Source organism: Neofelis nebulosa, chromosome 8 (genome assembly GCF_028018385.1).
Source record: "Neofelis nebulosa isolate mNeoNeb1 chromosome 8, mNeoNeb1.pri, whole genome shotgun sequence".
NCBI classification, from domain to species: domain Eukaryota; kingdom Metazoa; phylum Chordata; class Mammalia; order Carnivora; family Felidae; genus Neofelis; species Neofelis nebulosa.
This window is the reverse complement of record NC_080789.1, coordinates 64,939,700-64,961,442: the sequence shown is the minus strand read 5'-3', so window position 1 is coordinate 64,961,442 and position 21,743 is coordinate 64,939,700. Positions and strand designations below refer to the sequence as shown.

Genomic DNA, 21,743 nt, shown 5'->3' with positions numbered 1-21,743 from the left:
GCAAGAAGGCAAGCCAAACCATACAAGCATATTTAAAGCTTCTGTTTGTGTCATGTCTCCTAACATGTCATTGTCCAAAACAAGTCAGACCATGTCCAGAGTCAGTGGAGCAGAGAGGTGTACTCCTCTTATGTAATCACAGCAACAACAGGAAGGAAAGGAAGGATTATAAGAAAATAAAACAGTCTGCCACAGCCATCCCAGCATATCACCTCAGGGCCCGGTTGGGCCCCCTGACCTCCCGCCATCATTCTTGCATTCCAGCTAAGTGGGGGGAACAAAGGCAAGGAATATTTAAAATATTTTCTAGAAATTGTACGTATTATTTCCTCATATATTTTGTCTCCCACAAAAGAATGTAGTCTTAATTCCAGGCATTTACTTATCCAGTTTAAAGCTGGGGGGTCTGTTACTAAGGAAGAAGAGGAGAATAGATGTTGGGATTGATGACTAACAGCTTTGCCACAGGAAATATACATAATTTTGTGGAAAAAATCAGAAGGTATATTTACAGGTATAGCAAGGTGTCAGCAATTATCCTTCTAGATGTTACTGCTGTTGGTTATTTTTCACTCTCTGTGATCCTTAGACTTAAGAAATGCACAAGAAGGACCTCAAGAAATTGCTGCTGAATTATTTTTTTGTTTTAAATTACCCTGAAAAATTCACCTTTAAAAAGGCACACCTTGGGGTGCCTGGGTGGCTCAGTCGGTTAAGGTCCGACTTCAGCTCAGGTAATGATCTACAGTTCGTGAGTTTGAGCCCCACGTCCAACTCTGCTGACAGCTCAGAGCCTGGAGCCTGCTTCAGATTCTGTGTCTCCCTCTTGGCCCCTCCCCATCTTGCACGCGCTCTCTCTCTCTCTCTCTCTCTCTCTCAAAAATAAATAAACATTAAAAAAAAATTTTTAAGGCACACCTTTATAACTTTTATAGTCTCATTTCAGGTTTGGGTAGCTAACATAGTCAGATACACTGTGAGTCCTTGTCTATATAAAAGGCTATCTCCAATATGATCTTTCTGTAACTAGTTACACTTCTTCATAGGAAGGAGTTCTACTGAAAATTGCAGTAGACACTTTGTAGACAAAAATTGTTCAGCAGAGTGTTGGAGTACTTTATGCTTCTTGAGTTTTTAAATTTCATTTGAAAAAAATTTTTAACTTTTCTTTTTGAAATAATTTCCCACTTAAAATTGCCAAACAGTACAGAAAATTCCCTAACATCCTTTATCCAAACTTCCCCAAATATTTATTTAAAGTGTATAAGTTTAGTGATTTTATTCCAGCTGTTCCAATACATTTAGGATCAACAGATCTGGGTAATAAAAGATATTTACTATGAATTCATATGCAGCATTAGCATTACTCAAAACTTAGCTGGCAATAAGTTTTATTATCTTTTAGCCATCTGCCTAGTTTAATATGATACAGTCTTCAAGTGACCATCAAAAAAGGCATACAGCATCCTAGCACTTTTTTCTTGAAGAGAGGGAGAGTTCTGCCTTTTTATTTGGAAGTGTCAAACCTATGGACAAGTTGAAAGAATACCACAGTGAACACCTATATACTCCCCCTTAGTGTCACCAGTTGTTAACATTGCTTTACTGAACTCCTTGAAAATAAATTGCAGATATCACGACACTACACCCCTAAAAAGTTCAGTAATGTCATCTCCAAAGGAAAAAAAAAAAAAAACTTCTCCTAAAGTTTTCCTAATCAACCACAATGCCATTATCCTATTAAGATATTTAACCTTAATATAATGCTATCATCTAATGATACACAGTCTGTATCCAGAATTCTTCACTTGTTTATTATAGCAGATTTTTTAAAATTGAGTATCCATTCAAGGTCATGCATTGTATTAGGCTGCCCTTTAACTTAGAAGTTCCTAGCCTTATTGTCTCTTACAGACATAGTTTTTGAAGAATCCAGGCCAGTTGTCTTACAGAATGTCCCACAATCTGGATGTCATTACTCACTCTTAATAAAGCACTTCTGAGATTCCTGAAGAACCCACTTATAGGGTCATACTGTGACTGGAGCTGATGAAATTATTTGTCAGTAGGAACCAGTGGAACCAACTGTCACCTGAGAGTAAACTCCCTTATACCCAAGATACAGGAGCCCACCTGCTCCCCTCCAACCTTGCAAATCCCAGTCTCTTCTCTGCTTCTGTTTTTTTCTAACACTTCCTACTACCTGACGTTATTTATCTGTGTATGTATTTATTGGTTGCCTTTCCCCACTAGAATACAAGCTGTTTGTCTTGTTTGCTGCTGTGTTCCCAGTGCCTAGAAGAATGCTCAGTCTATATTGTTGAGTGAATATTTGAAGTAGTTTGGGTCAGTCTGGAAATACTTCAGGAAGATGTAGTTTGAATTACCATCTCCAGAGAGTTGATTTTTGCCTTTTCTTACAGGTGTAGGCCCTGCTTCTGTGATGGTTGGGAATCTGGTTGCTGGAAAACGCATAGCACAAGCTGCAGGAAGGGATCTTGGGCAAATTGAAGAGAATGACTTAGTGAGGAAGGTAAGTGTTCAGATGTGTTGATTTTTATAAACAGATTAAGGACAGGTGGTAGATGGAAGCTGCATTATCCAACTTTCACAGAATTACTGACCCTGATTCTTGTTTCTGTTTTACAACTTCAGCACCAATTTCTGGCCGAGATTTTACAGTGGCGAGCCCAGGCAACCCCTGACCATGTACTCTTCATGCTGTTAAATGCCAAGGTATTAAACATTCAATTGCATATCTAATCAGATGAACATTGTGGTAGGATCTTAGGCACTCGTGATCTCTTTCATCAGAAAATTTCTATTGTCAACTCTCAGGAAGGAGTTACTGCTTCCTCCTTGTTTTGACATATGAGGATAAATTGTGCAATCACTTCAAGGTTGAAATGAGACTCCTGGAGTGTTATTTAATGCTGGCTCTCCTTGTGTTACAGTCAAGTCGCCTTTATTCAGTTCCAATAGGAACAGTTGGGCCAGCAATGCAGCTCCATGGATCTACAGATATATAAGATGCATTATGTCATGCCTTCTTTTACCCAGTTTGAGTCTTAATTTTTTGACTTCCCCCAGGAAGAAAATGACTTTAGAGAAACATTTTCTAAAACAAGGTTATGTTTACTATATACTTAAACGATTTATTGCTAACAGATATAAAAAAAATTGACAATTATTCAAAAGTACGTTTAACTCCTACTTTATAACAGATGGTTCATCAGAATATTGTATTTTTTAAGTTACGCATTCTGTGGGAAGATGCTGGTATTTGTTTTATGGCTGAATCAGAGGCTGAAATTACTGTGACCATGGCATATAACATTATGTGCCACCATAGGGGGAAGACTGGAGGGCCTATTGAAATCCCCTGGGGACTTATCTAAAGGGTCCCCTTCTGCCCAGACCCCCCCTAGATTCTGATATATTTTATACAGTTTGTACAGATATTATGTAGTGATAGGACTTAATGAGGAGTCATTAAAAATCGTCAGAACCATTGCTCTCTGGTAGAAAACTTTGGGATTTGCTTGCTCTGCCTCTGTGTGAAGTGGGTTTCCCTCCAATCACATGGATTCATTAGGGTCCTCATTTCAGTAAGAAGATGTCAATCCTGCTTACTTCCCCACTCCACTCCCAAGCTGGGCTACAGTTGAAGCTATAGCCCCATGAAATCTGTACCCCAGGTATTTGTTAGAAAGCATAAGTTTAAATTTGCTTCTTGGTTAGAGAAATGATATATATTTAGTCCATTTATTCCGCATATTCTAATATTTTACCTTGGATTAGCCCAAACCGTCAGAAAGCTTAATAACCGTATCACATTGTTCCCTCATGCCCAGAAAACTGTTTTTATCAAAGGTTTAGTTTGCTGCTGTACCATGGACCGAAAAGAAGAATATTGTAAGATGTAAGAAACGGCCTTAAGAATTTAACCCTGACTTTTGCCAAAGGGATATCCATTTTAGTGTTAAAACCTTAATGTCCAACAATAGGCAACTGACTAAATAAAATATAGCATATAAAATTATGGCATGAAATACTTTGCAGCCATAGAAGAATATTTGATTATGCAGAAAATATTCATGATGTATAAGTAGCAAAAATAGTTTATAAAAAACTTCAGTAAAATAATCAAGTACCTACTGAAGACCCTGTTCTGGGTGCTATATATTTCATAGGTCATTTTGAGGTTGAGGACACTGAGGCCCAGAGACATAAAATAAACTTGCCTGAGGTCACAGTGCTGGTAAAGTGGTAGGACTAGGAAATGAGCTCTTCATTTGAACCCAACTGGCTTCTGAGCCCACATCCTTAATTAACCAATGCACCCTATAGCTTCTGGCAGACAGTATAATATGGTAAATTTTTTTGTTAATGTTGCATGTGAATTTACATATAATACCTAACTCATTTTTTAAAAGCCAGGAAAATATACACCAAAATGTTAGTAGTGGTTACATCTGACCTATATTTTACTTGTCTATATTTTCCAGATGGTCTATATTGAACATGTACTATTTTATATTAATGAAGTTTTTTTTTAAAATTTTTTTTTAGTTTATTTATTTTTGAGAGAGAGAGAGCACAAGCAAGGGAAGGGCAGAGAGAAAGAGGGAGACACAGAATCCAAAGCAGGCTCCAGGCTCCGAGCTGTCAGCACAGAGCCCCACGCGAGGCTCAAACTCACAAGCTGTGAGATCATGACCTGAGCCGAAGTCGAACGCCCAACCACTGAGCCACCCAGGCACCCCTTGTATTACTGAAATTTAAAAGTTATTTTTAAAAGAAATAGCTCAGGAAAACTTGTTTTTCTTGTGAGACTTTTTGAGATATAAAGTTACAATAATTAAGATAGGGTGGTATTAGCACAATAGGCAGAGAATAATTTGGTTTTATGTAGTGAAATTGAAGATAGGCGTACCCAGTGACCCCGCAATTCCATTTCTAGGTCTGCACCCTGCCAAAACTCATATTTATGCCTGAGGAGACATGTATGAGAATGATATTATCCAGCAGCAGCAGAATGAATGAATAAATTGTTATATGTTTATACAGTGGGATACCACGCAGCAACAAAAATGAGTGAACTACACCATTCCCTAGGGCATAGATGACTCTTAAGATCATCTTGAGAGAGAAACAAAACACAAAAGTATATACAGCACAATTACATTTATATAAAATCAAATACTTCATGGGTAGTGACACTATAAAGAGGAGGAAATCAGTGATTAAGATGAAAAAGTCAAACATAGTGGTTGTATATGGAAGGAAAGAAGGACTAGACCAAGGAGATCCCTGGGGGTGCTTTTGCACTGCTGGCAGTGGTCTTTTTCATGCCATTCTGGTTCTCACACAGAGGCTTGCTTTGTAATTTTCCACTAAGCTACACATTCATATTTCACACGCTTTCATATCCGTGTGTTTTATTTTACACACAAAAGGGGTTCCCAAAGCCCAGCTCAGTGAAACTTGAATTGACACTAAGGAATTGATGAAGACCTGCAGGAGGAATTATTCTCAGGATCAGGAATAGTTGGCCATCTTCTGATCTGCTCCTCTTTATTATTAGGTAGTGGACTCTGATTCACTGTTCCTGTCTTGTTTACATCTTTGCTGTTAGAAAACTCAGAGCCAAATTTGTGTCATGCACAACAAATGCACATGGCCACGTGGCCAGCAGTTACTGTCCCGATCCCGCTCCCGCCCTCATTCTGCTTTTATTTCCTTTATTTTCCCTCTACTCTTATTTCCTCCTTTAAATAAAAAATTCCTGTGTATTTTTGAAGCTACCTTAAACAAAAAACGACTATAAATACTATAGTCTTTATAGTATAGTATAGTATAGTATAGTATAGTATAGTATAGTATAGTATATAGTATACTATATATAAATAGGTTCTTTCGTTCAATACCAGGGGAATTTTCACTGGTATGGATAACTTGCTACAGACAACCGACCAAGGCACAAGCCTTTCCGATATAATGTTGAGTTGGCTGTGCTTGTCGCCGTTTTGTTTCCCGAGTTTTGACCCACTTATACTTTCTTCTGTTTAAAGGGAACTACAGTGTGCACAGCCAGTTGCCTTCAGCTTCACAAGCGAGCAGAGAGGATTGCGTCAGTTCTTGGTGATAAGGGGCATCTCAATGCAGGAGACAACGTGGTGTTGCTCTATCCACCTGGTAGGTGTTGGGTTGATAAACTAGACTCGAGGTCCATTACCAGACTACAAAATAGAAGAATTGAGGAAGTCAGGGCCGCCGTCTGTGCCCCTGTAGGCTGTGCACTTCCCAGCTCCGGGAGTCCCAGGCACCTAGGCCAACGTAAGAACCAGGCCTCCCTCCCTGGAGCTGTGCAATCCCGTGGGTCTGCTGGGCTGTGTCTGCTGCATTTGCTCTTGTATTTCCACTGTCTAGCCTAGTTCCTGGTGCTATGGTAAATATCAAATGAATTAGTGGAGACTTTCTGACTTTTGGAAACCCTCGAAAGAGGTGCTCTGTTTCTAGGAGTGTTCAGGAATGGAACCATTTCACCCAGTTCCTGAATATTGTGTGTGAACTCTTTTGACTTTGCATTCTTCATATCCCGATTGATGTTCAGTATTCCTCAGTTATTGCTGCTTTCATATTCCACGCTCTAATTTAGTGTAATAATGTTCTTACGGTGAGAGGTACTCGAAATTATTTGGTAACAGTCTGGTGTAAATATTCAGAACGTTGGGTGAAATATTTGAGTTGTTTTTTTTTTCTTCTTCTGTCACCTGCCCCTCTCATACATCTGGCCTTGTCTAGTCTTCTGTCCCCCTCAGTTCATTTTGTTCTGAGATTCTTACTCTGCTATTTTATTTACACTGACGCGAAGCTTTCTTAAAAGGTCATCTAGTGAAAGAATCCCTCCTCTGGTGTTCCTGTGAGATTGTCTTCCATCTACCAGTGAATGACATGGTGGTGGACCAGAGCACTTCCAGAGGAGGCCACTCTGCATGTGCTGGTAGTTCAGTCTTCAAATTGAGTCACATTTTGCCTCCCTCAGAGTTGCACTCCCTGTAACTACTCACTCAAAGTAACTACTCACTTAGTAGTTACTTCTCCTAAGTAATATCAAATAGAATGACCTCAAAATATCTTCCTCAGGTGTCTTTCAAGAGTTTTCTTTACTTCTGACTACCTTTCTTCTTAATTATTCTTAGCTTCTCGGTATGTTTGAAATTGTTTTATACGCTTCCTTCTCTACATTCAGTTCCTCCTTGATTTAAAAGATTTCTTCTGCTGTTATCACGTGAAATCATGATCCAAAGAAGCTATCTGGCACATGATTTAATAAACTGGTTTTGGAAGATCTGCCTTAAATTTAGTTTCTCGGCGATGGTGGGCAGCTAAGTGTCTCTGTCTTGCAGGCATCGAGCTAATAGCTGCGTTCTATGGTTGCCTGTATGCGGGGTGCATACCTGTGACTGTCCGGCCTCCTCACGCTCAGAACCTTACTGCCACGTTGCCCACTGTCCGCATGATTGTTGATGTAAGTACCAAGTGTATTGTGCCTTGTCCTCATCTCATAAAATCAAGAGACAGTAAAGGATCGTTGCTAATTTTCTAGTGTTCTTAAGTGGGAAGTCAAATCTGTCTCCTGAAAATCCCTTCCTTTTCATTTATCTGACCAAAACGACTAGCATTATTTCAGTGAAAGAATGTGGAAAGTGATCATTGGTGCGGTACAGAATTGTGTTGTTATGAACGTTAAGGAGGAAGCTGTTGTTAGTAATTCTCCATAAAACTTGTTTTTTTTCTCCCTTCTTAAAAAATGTTCCCATTTTTTCTGCACAAGGTAATTTTATATGCCATAAATTTATATGGCTTATTTTTATTTTGGTTAGTTTTATAAATTCACTTGGTATAGTATTAAAAGGTACCCAGATCTTGCCCTGGAGATGACAAGTTTCTAGAGGCTATGAGAATTGAAGGAAGTAACATAAATCTGTATTGCATCATATCGCAATTTGCATTTCAGCAAAGAGACAGAATTCTAATTTGTGTAACATTTGTTTCTCTAAGAACTGCTGCTCTGTCAGCAACTGAAACCTGCAGTATAAAGGCCATGTTCACCATAGATGATTTTATTACAAAATTCACTTCAGCAAAATGCCCTCTTTGCATTCTGCAAAGTAGGCCAGAGCAGCAGGGAGGGCAATTTCCTTCTGTTGACAGTTTAGGGGGAAGTTGGTCGCTTTGCATTTCCGTGTGTAGGTGTGAAGGAGAGCTTCATTTCTGTGACATCTCCACGTCCCTCAAATTCAGGATATGTTCTAGGTCGGGTAAATTTCACCATTCACCAGACTGCAGCAAACACGAACTCCTACAGAGATGATCCTCTGACTCCTCTCGTTCCCTGAGCCATACAAAATCCACATTTTTACTTTATCATAGTCTTCATGAAATCAATAGATGTTTGGATCCATGCTGAGATTATAACAATGAAATATTTGAGAACCACTGTTGTACACAATAACTTTTGTTGTGAACAAGTCCATCCTTCTGAGACAATTCAGCATTACACATTTCCAGAAAGACAAATGTAAGGGGAACACCCATCCATTGTACTATTGTGTGTTCTTTGAAAAACAAATACTGTCCTATCCAGTATGGTGTGCTTTTTAGTCCAGTGTGAGTTGCTTTTAGCAGCAGCCAGAATGTATGGTGCCACATGGGGGCTAAGCCTCCTGGGTGCTTATTTCTGTCATTTGTTTTCTAGGTCAGCAAAGCAGCCTGCATTCTCACCACGCAGACCTTAATGAGGTTATTGAGGTCCCGAGAGGCAGCAGCAGCTGTGGACGTGAAAACGTGGCCAACCATCATTGACACAGGTGAAAGGGAGATTTCCTCAGAACTGTCAAAGGAGCAAGAACACTCCCTGAAATTTCCCAGATTCTCATGCCAAAGATGTTTACACAACTCTTAGGTTGCAACACGTTCCACCTGCTAAGACAGAGGCAAAACTTCATGTCCGGTTCACTTGCATTCCCAGAGGACTGGATGCCACAACAACCAGACTCAAAGATGCAGATCACAATATGCTAAGAGCTCTTGAGACAGAAAGTGTCTCGCTCTTACTCTTGACATCCTCAAACGGTGGTTAGGTTTTTATGCAGAATATAACTCTGTACACATGTAAGGCCATATAAAGTCTTGAGACGACCTGATCCTTGCCTTCCAGGTGTGACACAGTTAAAACAGCATTGGACTAGGAGTCAGAAGGCCTGGTTCTAGTTCGAGCCTCAGTACTTATTTTCTGTATAACCTTGTCTGAGATTACCCTTTCCTAAAATGCCACCTACCCTTACCTGACTCACATATTTGTTGAGAATATCCAGTGCAACATAACATGAAAGTGCTTTAAAAACCATGAAGTGCATGAATTTTAGATGGCATTCGTGCTAAAAAAGCGGGTGGGGATAAGACATGGCGATATCTGGAGAATGATGGTAGAGGGAAGAGGAGAGTGCGCTCTGGAGTCGAGTGGGCGATATTTAAATCCTGATACTCTGTGCGTATCCCCACTAACTTGGGCAAAAATGTCTGTCAAGTGGGAGTCGTGATAACCACTTCATGGAGTTGTAGATATTAAATGACATAACTTACGTAAAGCACCTTGCACATAATCATAATAACATCTTTTATTGAGCCCTGGATGTGTCAGTCATCTAACATACATTACCTTGTTTTATCCTTACACCAACCCTATTAGATAGGTGTGAGTTTCATTTATTTTACAGATAGGAAAACTGAGGTATAGGGAGGTTAAATAAGGAGCGGAACTAAAACTCAAACCCGGTCTATTTGGCTCCATTCCCAGCCTCTTACCCAGAAGTCTCCTCTCTACCTGTTTTTGGTACGTACCACATGATTTCCATCTCAGGAACATTTATGTGGGTTTAAATGCAGGAATGGCATGTATTTGTGGTTATTGTGTGCCAGGTGCTGACCTAGAGTTTTTTGCATTTGTTACTTAAGGACATAAGCACAGTTGTATACAATATATAACACAAATGGCCTGTGCTGATGTTCATGATGCAGAAGGATCTCCTATGGTTATTGGACTCAGTCACATTTTAGGAAGACTTGAGCTGTGGGCTGATACAGACAACAGGAAGGTTTCTTTAGGAACATGAGTGACCTTACCCTATACAAAAGTGGGCTGAAGGTGATAGATAAAGTCTTTGGTTTGACTAGAGATGGGTGTCCAATGATACAGAGATTTAAAAGTCAGAGTCAATTGTTTCTTGATCCAGAAAGCCACAGGAACCATTAAAGAGGTATGGTTGGGGCCAGAGACATCCTTGACATCCTTGGTTTTGACACGCTGTACAAAGCAAATTTGCGAGGAAGGGAGAGGTATATAAATAAATGAGCAAAGGAAGAGAATTCCCTAATTCTAGGTTACCCTTAAAAATCTACCATGTTAACTTGGGGAAAAAAAACACAACTTTTAAAGCAGTCCGTGATTAATGTAGCATGTACTAATCTGTAAATAATGAACTTTAAATTGGAAACAGCATGATTAACAACTAAGGCTTTTAAAGCTTTTTGAGTTGTTTTAGAAGTACTTTATGTGAATTTACTTCCTAACAGTTGCTATGAGGGTAGGTATCCTTCCCATTTTAGAGATAAGGAAACAGACACAAAGAGGTTAAATAACTCCAAGGTCACGTTGGTGGTAAATGGCAGAGCTGGGATTTGAACACCAGTGACCTGCTTTCTTGGTTCGTGTATTCTACCGCCGTGTTACATTACTCCTCACTTGCCTTCTAGTAAATACATTTACCTGATGTAGATTTGCTTGTTTATATTACCTACTGGTGTCCTCAACCTCAACCCACCTCTAGGAGTGACATACATGAACTGTTCAGTTAAATACGAGAAGCCAAAGCCTTAGCAGATCCCAGAAGCTGTATTTGTCCGTAGCAGAGCAATTGAAGAGCAATGATACTCACTTTCCAGTGGGTCTGATTGACATCAGTTTTTTTTCTTTTCATTGCAGATGACTTACCCAGGAAAAGGTTACCTCAGCTGTATAAACCACCCACTCCTGAGATGTTGGCATATCTTGATTTTAGTGTGTCCACAACCGGCATGCTTACAGGAGTGAAGGTAAAGTAGTCTGAATATGTACTCACTCACTCTCTGGATGCTGGTAAAATGCCAGGGCTGCAAAAATAGAGATGACCACTGCCACAGGGACTTCAGATGTGGAGGCCAACTGGTTGTACCAGAGACCAGTAGGTGGAGGATCAAAGGTCCCTGCTATATTTAAATAAAAGCATTGGCTCTTCCGGAATAAGTTATCCCAAGGAATTTATGTTACGAAGTGTTCTAAACCTGGCCTAGAAGCTAATAGATAATAAGAGTCACAGTTAAAGCCAGTATGAAGCCATAGATTCGTATTTCATAGAACTCGGTATTGACTAAGGAACAAGAATATGTTAGACTTAGATAGGCTTTTTGAAACAATGAAAAATATACATCATTTGGAGGGGTTTGGGGGAAATTAAAATTTTTCCAAACTGTCATTAGAGATTTTTTTCTGCCTGTGGGATGCCAGTTCCATCCTGTTCCATGTTCCCTACTTTCCAGATGTCCCACTCTGCAGTCAATGCTCTTTGTAGAGCCGTCAAGCTCCAGTGTGAGTTGTATTCTTCTCGGCAGATCGCCATCTGCCTTGACCCTTACTGTGGACTTGGCTTTGCACTCTGGTGTCTCTGCAGGTAGGAATGGAAGAGCAAAGAAGGACTGAGTGGGGATGTCTTTGGGGCTATAACCATCTCATCCTTCCTTCTGCTCCCTTAATTTGGTAATGTTTCAATAAAATGCTGATGTTTCCAGAATGTGTACACCTAAATAGGATCTCCAAAGTTCATTTAGTTTTGTTTATACTCCCTTTCTTTCTTGTCTGTTAGTTTTATGCCTCATACTTTTGTATGTCAGTGATCTTATTACTTGCTCTCTGCTCCATCCTGTAATCCTCATTTTAGAAGCAGAGCCAGGTAGAAGGGTGATACTTGGGTGAAATATGTCATGCTTTGACAGCCAGAACGCACCCCCTAGGTTTGGCAGGAAGGAATATAATGAGATTGGATGACAGCGTGTGGCTGGAAAGTGGCATGCCTGTCCTGGCCAGATTGTGTCTTATGGAATAGCAGATCCCCACTCCTCCCAGGGAACCGTACCTCAGCCCTGCATTTTCATCTCCCTGGTGGACATCTCCATGAATGCTTCACAGACACCTGCAGCTTGGCATTCTTGTGTGTTCTCATCTGTGTTAGGATGGGACCATTCACCTTAGGGGCACCTAGATAATGCCCACTAGGAACGTGGGCATTGTCTTCAACTGTATGTCTCACATCCACTTAAATGTCCTGTCCTTTGTGGCTCAGTTGTTCTTAAACCTATTTGTACATAAGAATCACATAGGGGTCTTTAAAAAGGAAAGTTAACGGGCCTTCTCCAGACTTACTAACTTAGATCTCCAGAGGTAGCAACCACAATTTCCTGTATTTTATAAATACAGGATTCTTGGGCTCCTCGGGATTCGGATCTATGCACAGGTTTAAGAAGTTGAGGATTCATGGCAGTAGATTATACATATAATATGTGACTCTGTCATTGCTTTCTTTTTATCCTGGTTGCACTGTCGGGATTCAAGCCCTCATCATCTCTCACTTGTTGTAACTGTCTTCTGTCATCAGTGTCTGTGTCTCCAGTCTCTCTCCATGGTGCTAATTTTGCCCCAGCTTAAAGCTGCAGCGACTGCCTGTTGGGTAAAGTCTCAACTCCTTCATACAATAATTATGCTTTTTTACAGTTTGGCCCCAACCCTTCTGGCCAGACTTCTCACCACTCCCTCATGCATCCTGTGCTATAGGATTTCATACCAGGATGCTATTTCTGATGACTTTAAACACACCATATACATCTATGCTTCTTTTCCTTTGCATATGCTGTTCCTCTGCCTGGAATGCTCTCACCATCACCCCCATTTCCTCCAGCCACTGTCAGATTCTTGCTCATTCTTTAGGCCCCAGCTCAAGTGATGCCTACTCAGCGAAACATCCCCTGCCCCAGCTTTCCTGATTTGAATGACTTGCTCTTTGTTTTATGATCTTCACATCTCAGTTACTGTCCATGCCACAGTCTGCTTTATTTTAGTTATTGTGTCTTGTGAGGTGGGCAGGAACAAGGTTGACTCTTCAAACTTTATGTCTAATATGACCCTACACTGCCCTTCCTGCTCAGTAAATATTTGTTGAGTGGATGTTGTTCTAAAACATCAAGATATCTAGGATGAATTGATAATGTTAGCTCCTGCCTTTTTTCATTGCAGTGTCTATTCAGGTCACCAGTCCATCTTAATTCCTCCTATGGAGTTAGAAAACAACCTTTTCCTCTGGCTCTCCACTGTCAACCAATACAAAATAAGGGACACTTTCTGCTCCTATTCAGTAATGGAGCTCTGCACCAAAGGGCTTGGAAACCAAGTGGAGGTGCTAAAGGTAAGAAGCAACTCCAAGTAGCCAGTCGAAGGAGGTTTTATAGAAATGGGCCAGACATGATGATACCTAAGTAGGGGTTAACAGGCATATCTGCCTGTTCTTTGCTAGCCAGTCAATATTTTGTAAACCTCAGGAAGTTTATTTCTTCCCTTTTCTAATGTAATGCACTCTTTCAAAGTTGAATCTTACTCTTCCTTTATGGAGAAGAAGGTGAAACGAGTCAGGAAGCTGAATGAAAATGACTTCATGTAAAGGTGAAAGACAACTGGGACCTCCAATAGAACTTTTTCCAAAAGAGTTTGCAACCTCAGAATATTAGAGATTGGAGACTGCCCCAAAGATAAGGGTCAACTCGTTTATGTTTGTATCCAGGGATGATACATCTGACCGGCATAGGAGAGAGTTCAAAAACACTGACTTTTATTTAATAAAGAATTATGACCCTAAGAAGGAAAAAAAAGAGATAAGATTTGGGGCGCCTGGGTGGCTCAGGCGGTTAAGCATCCGACTTCGGCTCAAGTCATGATTTCATGGTTCATGAGTTCGAGCCCTGCATCGGGCTGTATGCTGACAGCCTGGAGCCTGCTTCGGATTCTATGTCTCCTCTCTCTCTGTCCCTCCCCCATTCACACTCTGTCTCTCAAAAATAAACATTAAAAGAGAGAGAGAGGTAAGATTTGATCTCCAGTGTGCTAGATTTCTTTTTCTCTCAGTACCCCCTCTCCATTTTGAAATAGACATCTAAAGCACAGAAATGGGGAGGTATAAAAATGAATTGCTGAAGAACCTAAGATTCTTAGATAAAAGCAGAAAGAATTCGAGAATGAACAGATTTACCAGTGGGTAGTGATTTTAGTTGAATGCCTTGGTGTTTCTAAAAATTTTTGTCTTTTCTCTGGGTGTCTTGAGGTGAGAAGACACAGTTCCTTGAGTTTTCCTGACCAAAGAGATAGAGCAATGGCCCTACCTATTCAGTTCTTTTCCTGATCCTACTAACTTGAGCTCCTGTGCCATTGGCGTCTTACAGACCAGAGGAATCAACCTCTCCTGCATCCGAACGTGTGTGGTTGTGGCCGAGGAGCGGCCCCGCATTGCCCTCCAGCAGTCCTTCTCCAAGCTCTTCAAAGACATTGGTCTGTCCCCTCGGGCTGTCAGCACCACTTTTGGATCAAGAGTCAATGTAGCGATATGTTTACAGGTGACTTTCATGAAATCTTCCTTGATAACAAATGGAGGAGAAGTGTGTGGTGCCCCACAGCAGAGGCTTCAAAGCCAGACAGCCTGGCATGAGCCCAGTTACACTTACTTGCTCTGGGACTGCAAGCTTATCGTTTGGATTTCACTCTGCCTCATTTGCTCACCTGTAGGATGAAGATAATAGTATTGTTCTTCACGGGGATCATTCTGTAGAATCAATGAGTTACTAGGTGCACACGCTTGGAGCCATGCCCAGCAATTGAGCACCAATATAAATGTTTACTCTAGTAGTTTAATGGTACATGATGATGAATCAAGAAGATTTTTGAGTCTTATTTGAGTTTTATTAATATCTTACCTTCTGTTTTTCTATCTCCTCCTTTTTTTTTTTTTTAAACAAAAGAAGCACAAATAAACCTGTATTCTTTTCTCCAGCCAGATGGCAACTTTGCCATGTTACTCTTGGTGGGTAAATAACAGAAAAGAACTAAGTCTGATTTTATGTAGCTTGGAGGCTAATGTGGTAAATATAGGCATGAACAAGAATGAGAGTAAAGGAAGATGGCATACTGGGGTGGGTGCTTTCAGGGCTTCTGTGACCGCAGGCAAGTGACTTTCAAGTAGCCTGATCATGATGGAGCCCCGTCACTGTCCACTTGGGCCAGTGTTAGTTTTGAGAATCCCATGGATGCTGGCCTGTGTCATCTCTGCCTGGAGTCCAGGGATGAGGATCCTCCTCAGCCTGCTGACCTTTCAGGGCTGTTCTAGCCCTTGTGACCAGGCCCCTGGCCTACTCTCTCAGGGGAGGGAGGGAGAGAAACACGAGGCCATGAGCCTCTTTCAGGTTCTGACTGCAAACCCACCTCATCTGGTTGAAGAGAGGGTGAGCTTTCAAAATAGAGTTTGGATTTTTCATGTAAATGACTAAATTATCTGTTTCTTGATTTGAGAATGTGAAATATGGAAATCAATTCATTTAAATTTTAAGTGAACAATACATTGGTTTATTTTTCTTCAGGGAACCTCAGGGCCTGATCCAACTACTGTATATGTAGATCTGAAATCATTGAGACATGACAGGTACAGTATATTTATTATGTTCACTCCTTATTTGAGCGCTTTTTTTTTTTTAAGTTCATTTACTTATCTATTTTGAGAGAGACAGAGACAGCTCAAGTGGGGGAGGGGGAAAGAGAGGAGGGGAGCGAGAGAGAGAGAGAGAGAGAAAGAAAGAGAGAGAGAGAATCCCAAGCGGGCTCCACACTGTCAGCGCAGAACCCGATGCGGGGCTCAAACTCACTGTGAGATCATGACCTGAGCTGAAACCAAGAGTCAGACACCCAACTGACTGAGCCACCCAGGCGCCCCTCTATTGGAGCTTCTAGGCATAAAAAATTCTGAGCCTCAAGAAAGCCAGCACTTTTCCTTCATTCCTTTTGTTTGTATCTTCCAGGGAGGGTTGGGAAGAGGGAAGGAATTAGTTTTTATTAATACCTGATTAAGATTTATATTTGTGGGGCGCCTGGGTGGCGCAGTCGGTTAAGCGTCCGACTTCAGCCAGGTCACGATCTCGCGGTCCGTGAGTTCGAGCCCCGCGTCGGGCTCTGGGCTGATGGCTCGGAGCCTGGAGCCTGTTTCCGATTCTGTGTCTCCCTCTCTCTCTGCCCCTCCCCCGTTCATGCTCTGTCTCTCTCTGTCCCAAAAATAAATAAAAAATGTTGAAAAAAAAAAAAAAAAAGATTTATATTTGTAAGGAGAAAGTTTTATCACGGTTGCTGCGCTGTTCGTTAATATTTAAATGTAACACTTCGTTCCTGTCTGTGTAAAAATGTTTTGTAATATTTGATATGAACCAAAATGGATAGACTCTTTCCTCTGGGAGTTTAAAAATAAAAGGTGGAACAGACAAGATAAATGAGGCAGAGTAGAGTTTTTGAAACAACACTTTATCCAAACCCCGGGAATAAAAGCCTTCTTCCTCATCAGCTTTTAGCTCTATCCCACGGAGTCCTAAAGGGCTCTGGGACATTTTTCCCAGGTCCCACTGACTTTGGCTGTGTTCACTGATGTCCCCGTGACCCTGACCTAGCCTGCACAGGTAGATCATCTCTCTAGTGCAGTGTTCCTCAGCCTGGGGAGGTTTTGCCCTCCGGAGGACATTTGACAATGTAGACGGTTTGGGTTGTCACAAGAAGGGAGTTGCTACTGACATCTAGTGGGTAGAGGCCTGGGATGTTGCTAACCATCCTGTAATGCACAAGATAGATAGCCCCTCATAAAAAATTATAGTCGAACATTCTCTGACCCAAAATGTTAATACCGGGTTTGAGAAACTTCTAGCATAAGGAGAGACAAAATAGAGCTCTCAGGAGGGCAGTATATAGAATATATAGCTGTAGTAGATGTGGGGCAGCCATTTTTTTAAAGAGAGATATATATATACACACACACATATATATAAATTAAATATTGTTCTTCTACAGGGTTCGTCTTGTGGAAAGGGGTGCGCCTCAGAGTTTACTCCTCTCAGAGTCTGGAAAGGTAATTTGTTCTGTTAACCACTGGAAGGTGGTCTCCCGGGGAAGTGGTTCATTTTAAAGAACATTGAAGCTAAATAATAGATTAGTACCCAGGGAAAAACTTAATTGAAATCTGGAGATGATTCAATAATTTTAACTCCACTAAGACTTGAAATTCATATGGGTACATAGATACAAAGAATTCTAGGTTCGAACTTTCTTAATTTCCACAGATTTTTTTGTTTTTTAACTTACATCCAAGTTAGTTAGCATACAGTGCAACAATGATTTCGGGAGTAGGTTCCTTAATGCCCCTTACCCATTTAGCCCATCCCCCCCTCCCCACAATCCCTCCAGCAACCCTGTTTGTTCTCCATATTTAAGAGTCTCCTATGTTTTGTCCCCCTCCCTGTTTTTAGATTATTTTTGCTTCCCTTCCCTTGTGTTCGTCCACAGATTTTTTTTTTAATCCAACTGACGTGTTATTCTTACTTGACAAATCAGTAAAATTCACTGTTCGTTATATTCAAGGTGGAGAGATGAACAAGAGGCAATTCTATTTTTGTCAATGTTACGAGGAGAAAAATAGGGGGGAGTAGTGAGGTGTGGTTGAAGATCAGGGAAGACATACATGTATTTAAAATTCAGAGAGAAATCAAAACGACGAAGAGATTACAGATATATAGAGTGAGTGTCTATGGGGATAAGATTTCTTAGATTAGAATGATGCTTTAAAATGTTCAAGGAGGGACACAGTTATTGTCTTTGTCCATTTGGGCCACTGTCACAGAATACCATAGACTGGGTGGCATATAAATAACAGAAACTTCTCACAGTTCTGGGGACTGGGAAGTCCGGGATCAAGGCACCATCAGATTCTGGTGAGGGACTTTTGGTTGATAGGTGGCCGTCTTGTTGCTGTATTATCACACATGATGGAAGGCTGCAGCTCCTAATACCATCACATTGAGGATCTGGGTAGATTACATGCAACCCAACATAGGAATTTTGAAGGAACACAGCATGAAGTCTGGAGCAGTTCTGAACAATTTACTAAGGGTGATCAGACATCAGCCTAAGCTATCAAGTTTCTCACCCTTTTGAAGACATAGTGATGATGCCTCAGAATTCCTTCTAGTAATTCTGAAAGGCAGAGGGGGAAATTATAAAGAAAGAAAGGAATCCTGCATAACCTATCAAGCAGCGGATCAAGCCCACGAGGTGCTCACTCCACTTTCTCTCTTCCATTTAACCTCTTTGTGGAGTGGAGTTGGGTTGATCTTCTTACCATCTTGTCAGATCTCCATCTGCCTCAGCTAGTGGTTGGGAGCCTCAGAAGCTTTTGCACAGTGCCTGGCCCAGACCTGTGCAAACGATCTGTTCTCTTCCTTCCTTGAGGTCTTAGGTGTATGAGACCAGATAATCACTGTAGCACTTCTCAACTAACCTCATACTCTAGACACCCACGATGAAAAAGGAGGTTTAAGGGACAGAATATGGGTAACCAGAGAAGCCGTGAGCCATTCTCACAGCCAACACCTGTTCTTCCTTTTCTCTCCTGAGGGAGATCCCAAGCATGTGATGTCTCTCATGATCCCAGGGTCAGGATCCATTCTCCTGCTACGCTGCCACCGTCCTCTCTTATTCTTCAAGTTCCTCTAACTGGCTTTCACTGTAGATCAGAGCCAAGCCTCGTGGACAGTCCCTCCCTGCTGCCCTTTCTGCTTTAAGGGGTTTTACTGCAGTCACACCAGTGAACAGAATAGATCATGAGAAGGAGCAGTCGCATGAGTACAGATCCTTAGTCTTATGGTTCTGGCCGCAATTTCTCAACCCTTTGAAGAGAAGGTAGACTGGTTGGTTCCCTGGTTATTTTTGAGGATGAATCTTATTGTATCTCTAGTCTCCACTGAGCATCACATCAATTAGCCCCTGTCTTTGTGCACTCCCTCACCTCACTAGAAGAGGGGTGGAGGGGTGACTGCATTTCCTAGGGATCACTAGATTTGATTTAGTCTTTGTGTTTTCCCTTTGATTCTCAGATTTTACCTGGAGTGAAAGTGGTTATTGTTAATCCTGAGACCAAAGGGCCTGTAGGAGACTCTCACCTTGGAGAGGTATGTGTCATTTTTATCTTTACTCTGAAAAGTCGGCAGTAAAGACTTTAGGGTTCATATTCGAGAAGTCAGCGAAACTGTGGATTTAGCTTTTCCTCCACTGTGAATTTTCGTCTTTTAAAGAGTTTCCATCTTTCTCCGTAAGGCTCGAGACTAAAAAGAGGGAGGTTGAGACCAGGATGCAGAGAAGATTTAGGCACCCGGATTAGAACTACTCCCAGATTTCTCCACTGACATTCCCTTAGCTGAAAAGGAAAATGGCCAAATCCTATCTGTTCTCACCTATTAAGTAGTAGAACTGAAAGGAGCCACAAATACTAAATATTTTTAATTCATGGAAATTTTTTTAAGTTTATTTATTTTGAGAGAGAGTGAGGGAGCATGAGCGGAGGAGGGGCAGACAGAGGGAGGGAGGGAGAGAATCCCCAGCAGACTCCATGCTATTTGTGCAGAGCTCCATCTCACAAACCGTGAGATCATAACCTGAGCCAAAACCAAAGTCAGATGCTTCACCAACTGAGCCACCTAGGTGCCCCTAAAATACATTAAAATTTTATATTCTATTCTAAAATGTATCTTTGTATTAGTATAAAGACTCTTTTTTGTAAAGATTTTGTAAAAGACTTAATTTTTCTTCCCTCAAATATCTGAGGGGCACTGATGTTGCATCCCGTAGTTTACTGGGAGGAGTGTTGGAGGTGCAGGAGCCAGATGGCCTGGGCTTGCCGGTTACCAGCTTCTAACTACTGAGCAAGCTACTTAATCTCTCTGAGCCTCAGTTCTCTCATCCATAAATAATAATTGCACCTATCTCACTTACCTAATGAAATTGTGTGACAAATCATGTATTAAATACATGAATACCTAGATCTGTTATGCACATGGAACAGTGCCTGTCACATAACGGGTTCTCAGGAAATACTAGTGTTATCATTTTTAGCTCTTGCTATATTTACATTGTAAATTCAAATACCCTGTAGTGTTTTCCTGAGGGTGTTATACCTGAGTTTCAGAAGCACAGAAACGATCCCCACTGCGTTTGTGGAGCTCTGAACGTGGTTGAGAAATGAGCCAGCCAGGGAGGCAGTGTAGCATCGTGGTTAAGAGCACGGCCTGTGCAGCTGTAGCTGCAGCCTGTGTACAGGCTTGGGTGGGAGTCTCGTAGTTTCTGCCTCCTCTGCGAGTTCCTTAACTCATTTTTTCATCTGTAAAATAGGAATAATAATAGTATGTAACTGTACTGTCACGTGTGTCATGATTGATGGGCCTGAGGCATATAAAGTACTTACCTCTCTGTTTAGCACAGTGGAAACACTTAGTAAGTGTCAGCTGCCTTTCTTGTTGTGTTGTTATTGTTGTTAACATAAAAGTGAGAATTGAAAAAAAAAAAAAAAAACTGTCCCAAGAGAATTGAACTGATACAGTTCTATGTTCCTGGTGAAATGTGACCTATGCCTTTTTCTTGTTGTAGATTTGGGTGAACAGTCCCCACACAGCCAGTGGCTATTACACCATCTATGATAGTGAGACTCTTCAAGCCGATCATTTCAACACTCGCCTCAGTTTTGGGGATGCTGCGCAGACACTCTGGGCTCGGACAGGATACCTTGGTTTTGTCCGCCGAACCGAGCTCACAGCAGCCACTGGAGGTAGCTTCCTCAGCAACGCTTCGCCCTTCAGCCTGCTTTGTGTTTCAGCCAGTGTCTCCGGCTGGCCTTCCTCAGCCTGCCTTTCCGTTGTGGAGTGTGTGTGTTTCATTATTCCCTTCTGCCATTCTTAAACCCATACATGAATTTATGTTCATTTGAAGAGTCCCTGGGATGCAGGCGCCAGGGTACCACGTCAGCATCTCTGAACTACGGGGTAGCATGGCCGACGGCCGTGGAGATATGCCTGATGACGACCGAGTGCCCCTGGCAGACCGTGCACCCTCGGCCCCTATGGAGCCGATCCTACCCCTGCACAAGCTCCTAGGACAGGTGTTTCATCTTGTAGCTCTTCTACTCCCACATCCCATTTTGGGAGCAGACGAATCGAGCCTGATCCCTGATGTGGAGGAGCCGTCTTGCTGAAGCGCTCTGTCCCTTCGGCACCTCACGTTAGATACCAGACTGCTTGGCAAGGCTCTGGTGTAGGCAGCCCCCCATTACCCTCTCCTTAGTTGATTGGCTTGGCTTCCCGGCTGCCTGCCTTCAGCTCTTCTTCCTGATGCCATTAATGGCCATGTTGAAATGCCCAGCGCTAACTGTGTCGTGCATTTCAAGAACTGATACAAATAACTCACTGGACTTTACAGGCCTGAATTAGAGCCAAGTCCTTTCTCCTAAGCTCCTTGTGCCTGGTCCATAGAG

General features: G+C 41.6%; 1 protein-coding gene across 4 annotated transcripts in view; it reads left to right on the top strand.

Annotated features, from left to right (window-relative positions):
* The window catches only part of DIP2B (disco interacting protein 2 homolog B), a 227,767-nt gene that overhangs the window by 200,371 nt on the left and 5,653 nt on the right, over positions 1-21,743 (top strand). For all 4 annotated transcript variants that reach the window (XM_058742806.1, XM_058742804.1, XM_058742805.1 and 1 more), the window contains 13 exons: positions 2,424-2,533; positions 2,656-2,736; positions 6,075-6,198; positions 7,413-7,534; positions 8,765-8,876; positions 11,051-11,160; positions 11,644-11,774; positions 13,391-13,559; positions 14,587-14,757; positions 15,775-15,836; positions 17,240-17,297; positions 19,318-19,392; positions 20,864-21,041. In XM_058742806.1, coding sequence (XP_058598789.1) covers positions 2,424-2,533; positions 2,656-2,736; positions 6,075-6,198; positions 7,413-7,534; positions 8,765-8,876; positions 11,051-11,160; positions 11,644-11,774; positions 13,391-13,559; positions 14,587-14,757; positions 15,775-15,836; positions 17,240-17,297; positions 19,318-19,392; positions 20,864-21,041 — 1,503 coding nt within the window. The remainder of the gene's footprint in view (positions 1-2,423; positions 2,534-2,655; positions 2,737-6,074; positions 6,199-7,412; positions 7,535-8,764; positions 8,877-11,050; positions 11,161-11,643; positions 11,775-13,390; positions 13,560-14,586; positions 14,758-15,774; positions 15,837-17,239; positions 17,298-19,317; positions 19,393-20,863; positions 21,042-21,743) is intronic.